This window comes from Gracilinanus agilis, unplaced genomic scaffold (genome assembly GCF_016433145.1).
Source record: "Gracilinanus agilis isolate LMUSP501 unplaced genomic scaffold, AgileGrace unplaced_scaffold39093, whole genome shotgun sequence".
Classification (NCBI taxonomy): Eukaryota; Metazoa; Chordata; class Mammalia; order Didelphimorphia; family Didelphidae; genus Gracilinanus; species Gracilinanus agilis.
In genome coordinates this window covers 1,099-5,694 of record NW_025372571.1, presented here as the reverse complement: position 1 = coordinate 5,694, position 4,596 = coordinate 1,099, and the positions used below count along the sequence as shown (strand labels likewise).

At 54.7% G+C, this 4,596-nt stretch overlaps 1 protein-coding gene across 1 annotated transcript; it reads left to right on the top strand.

Moving 5' to 3' along the window:
- Positions 1-350: 350 nt before the first annotated feature.
- On the top strand, positions 351-3,992 carry LOC123255090 (fibroblast growth factor 4-like; the record flags this gene model as incomplete). Its single annotated transcript, XM_044683945.1, has 4 exons — positions 351-395; positions 801-878; positions 1,204-1,307; positions 3,530-3,992. Coding segments are annotated over 4 exons (404 nt in total), but the record flags the coding sequence as incomplete, so codon positions are not given.
- Positions 3,993-4,596: the final 604 nt, after the last annotated feature.

Sequence of the window (4,596 nt, the reverse complement as noted above, 5' to 3'; positions counted from 1 at the left end):
CTCTCTCTCTCTCTCTCTCTCTCTCTCTCTCTCTTTCTCTCGCCCTTTTCCATTTCTTTCTCTCTGTCTATCTCACTCCATCTCCGTCTGTCTGTGTCTGTGTCTGTCGGTCCTGTCTCTCTGGCTCTGGCTGTGCCTGGCTCTGTCTGTCTGTCTGTCTGTCTCCTCTTCTCCCCGAGAGGAGGGTCGGGCGCGCTAGGGCAAAGGAGGGATCCGCACGGTGGGTCGGAAGGCGGGCGGGCTCAGGGCTCCTCTGCTTCCTGCGCTTTCCTGCCGAGTGTCTCTCCTCAGGTAGTTCCCCGGGAGATGGGACTCTGTGGATCCCGGTTTCCAAACCTCGTGTCCTTTAGGGCGCTTCAGCCGGGCGCCCGCCCTGCCCGAGGCCTTGGCCCGGGGTACGTGCCCGTCCGGGCGACCCTAGAAAGTCTGGCGAGTTGCGGGGCCGGTCGGGCCGAGGGCGCCGGGGATAAAGGAGCTGGCTTGTCGCCGGGGGGTTGAGGAAGTAGAGGGTCCAGGCGGGAAGCCTGGAGGAGAGCCGGGGTGTTCTAGCTCCGCGATCCTTAACTCTAGCTAATTTCCCTCTCATTACAGAGAGGGAAACTGAGGCGGGCAGGCGTTTTTCGGGACAATCTCTTGTTCCTAGGGAGAGGAGAGAAAAGGGAGGACGCGGGGGTCCGGGCCACAGAACTGTTGTCTGGGGGGCGGAGAGCGATCTTTATCAGGCTATTGAGAAGACTCAAACGCTCCACTGCTGCCTGGCCCTGCGAGGCCTTAAAGTGCCCCGTCCCTCCGCTCCCCAGTGGGCGCTCTGCGCTCTGGCTGGGCCGGGCTTTGCCTGGGGCGCCTGGGCCCCTCGAAGCTCCAAGGGGTGCAGGCAGGTATGTGTCCTCCCACTCCCACCAGGGGTTCAGTTCCTGCCAAGTCCTCCCGAAGCTCAGCTCCACTCCTCTCCCCTTCCTCCCTCCCCCACCCCCGCGCCTACAACCGCAGCTCTCGGAGCCCTCTGAAGACGGTGCCAGCCCCGTGCCAGTCCGCGGCAGCCCTGGCGGGGTCTGAGGTCTGGGCTGCCCTAGATGGCGAAGGGATGTGGCCGGGGTAAATAAAGGTTAGCGTTCAGGTTAGGGCTCCGCTGGAGAGCCCTCCGGGGCCCCAAGCTGGGAGGATTAGCCCCCAGGCCAACCCCCCGCGTGTTCCCCCCTCTAGGTTTGCTGGAGCTGTCGCCGGTGGAACGGGGAGTCGTGAGCCTCTTTGGGGTCAAAAGTCGTCTTTTCGTGGCCATGAACAGCAAGGGCAAACTCTACGGCTCGGTGAGGAGTGGGGCTGGGCGGGAGGTCGAGAGAGGGCCCCTGGCCGGGGCGGGGGGGGCCTTCTGAGACTTGGTGGGACCCGCCGAGGCTGCCCCAACTCTCAGGACCCCAGAGCAGCCGCTTCACAAATACTGCCCTGGGTGCCCTTTGAGCTCTCTCTAGCGTGTGTCTCTTGTCCAGCCATCTCTCTCCTGCCGTCTCTCCCATCTGTCCTCTGTTTCACGGATTTCCCTTGAGCAGCTAAACTGTTCCGGGGGCCCTAAACAGTCATTTAGGGAGGAATGAGGGGTCTGAGGTGGGAGAGGTTGGGGGTGGGGAGAGCCTGCGCTTATGGTGCTGCCCCCCACCCCCACCCCTCCCATCCCCGGAAATCAAGGGGAGAGAAAGAGGCAGATCAGAGTGGAAAAGGAGGTGCTTAGACTTGGGTCCTGGCTCTGGCTGGCTGTGGAACCCTGAGCAAATCACTTTTCTCTGAGCCTCAGTTTACACTTCTGTAACAAGTGCTAATAATTCAGATCCCTTGCCTGTCTGGCTTATGAGGAGGAAAACCTACAGAAATGGGAGCCCAAAGGCCAGATTGACCCTGGCCAGGCATGGGGTTGGAGGAGGGGGTGAGTCACCATCAGGCTCCTGGACTGGCAGCAGCCACAGAAACTTAACTGGAGAAAATAGATCTCCCCTTTTTTCTCCCCACCCTCTTTCTTCTTCCCTTCAAGGGAGTCAATCTGCTTGGGGGAGGGGGGGAGGGACACTCCCACATGCCTGGCTCCTGCTGTTTCTGTTTCTGGCCCCTCTGGGGGTGGGAGCCTGAGCACCTAGAGCTATGGGGGGAGGGAGCATCCAGCTGATCCACTCTCCCCCCACCCAATTCTGCTTCCTGTACCAGGCTCCAGAACTGCACCTAGCTCCTGGGCCTGGGAGAGTATAGTAGGGCATCCGCTGGGAAGGGTCACTTCCAGAGGGTTAGAAAGGGGGGAAAGACAGAAGAATATTGAAGGCCTGGGAAATGGGCGCTGACCAGGTGTCCAGGAGGCTGGCCAGCTGCAGAGCCAGCTGTTTTGTGTGTGGGAAGAAGAGTAGTCAAGCACTACCGAACTCTGGCCCCACCCCAACCGGACCAGGTGGGCAAAAGTGCCTATCCCAGGCTTTAGAGAGACAAAAGACCTCAGAGATCATCTTCTCTATAATCCCCAATGCTTAGCCTAGTGCATGGCACATAGTAGGTGCTTAATAAATGTTCTATCATCTATCTATCTATCTATCTATCTATCTATCTATCTATCTATCTATCTATCTATCTATCTATCTATCTATCTATCTATCTTTCTATCTATCTATTTATCTTTCTATCTATCTATCTATCTATCTATCTATCTATCTTTCTATCCATCCATCCATCTATCCATCTATCCATCTATCTATCCATCTATCTACCTTTCCATCTATCTATCTATCTATCTATCTATCTATCTATCTATATTTCTATCTATCTATATTTCTATCCATCTATCCATTTATCTTTCTATCCATTCATCCATCTATCTATCTATCCGTCTACCTTTCCATCCATCTATCCATCTATCCATTTATCTTTCTATCCATCCATCCATCCATCTATCTCTCTTTCTATCTATCATCCATCTATCCATTTATCTTTCTAGCTATCCATCCATCCATCTATCTATCTACCTAGATCTATCTTTCTACCCTTCTACCTCACCCCTTTTCGGAAGGGAAAACTAAGGCAGCCAAAAAGGACGTACGGGGCTTACCTGAGACCACCTGGGCCAGGAGTTCTTTGTTTCTGCTACTTACTACCTGTCTTTCCTTGGGCGAGCCACTTAACCAGGTGGTCTCAGTTTCCTCATTTGGAAAACGAGGGTATTGGGTGAGATGGGCTGTAAGGCTCCTTCCGGCTCTGGCTCCATGTTCTTATGGCTGCTTTCCAGGGCTTTTGTCAGTTTAAATTGGAATAATTTAGTCCTGTCTCGTGGGGGCCCTTTGACCCTTGGAGGCAGCTCTAAGTGTGGAAAATGGAGGCTCTGAGGCCTCTCTGGTTCCCTGGGCGCTCTCCTAATTACTGTGATATAGTGAAGTCCTTAAGCCTTAAGGAACTCTGGAGCAGAGCCCATCGCGGTGGAGGTCCCAAGGGTCTGGGAGGGGCACTGGTGCCCGGTGAAAGGGCTCTACCTAACCTCCTTGCCCCCTCCTCTTCCCTCCAGACCTACTTCAACGACGAGTGTACCTTCAAAGAGATTCTCCTGCCTAATAACTACAATGCCTACGAGTCCCGGCAGTATGTGGGCATGTACATCGCCCTGAGCAAAAATGGGAGAACCAAGAAAGGCAACCGAGTGTCGCCCACCATGACGGTGACCCACTTCCTGCCCAGGATCTGAGGGAAAGGCAGCCCCTCGGGCCTTCCCGATCTCACCTCAAGAGGAGGATTGTCAGAGGCCAAGACGGAGGAAGGAGGATCCGCCGGACCCAGGGAAAACCAGCCCAACAAACTTGGTGCACTTTCAGTGGAGACTTCTGCGGGAGCAGGTGTATGTAACATAGTTAAGTTAATTATTTAAGTCTGTATATATGGCCCCCAATTTATTTATAGCTCTGTGGGTGTGTTGGTTTTTTGGAAAAGAAAAGAAATGAACAGAAAAGGGGGGAACCCCTCTTTCCTGGGACTGCTCCTCCCCGCCTGCCTCCTGTCACTGTTTCTCAGTTATCCGTGTGCTGCTGTTATCATCTGGCCAGAGACCAAGGGAGCTGGGTTCTTCGAGACTCCCCTCCCCCAGGTTGGAAGGGCCTTCTGCCTGTGCCCTCAGAGTGGGTCCCCTCGTGTGCACCAGGGCCAACAAGACCTTGTTCCTCTTGCTGGCTCCCTGGTGGCGGTGCTGGGGCCCTCAGCCGATGGCTGAACCCCGTTTGCGTGCGGCTGCTACTTCACAGAAACATATCGGTTTCCTTCTGGTACAAAAAGTGCCCAGTGGAAGGCCAACCCCACAATTCTGTTTTTAGACCAGCCAGGGCTGGCTTTTGAACTTTCCTCCATCTACAGCCGGGCAGCAGGGGACAACGCCACAAACTTTCATTCTCCTTCTTTTTAGATCAGCAACAGTCCCGCTGCTTTTACACCTGTCGGGGCATTGGAAAATCAACTGAAGGGGGAAGGGGGGCCTGCCTGGTTGGCGCGTAGTGCCCGCTTTCTTTTTAACCCAATGCCAAAGCCTTTTTTTTTTTTTTTTTGCAAAATATGTGGTAGCTGCCATCCAGTTCCAATGACTGGCTG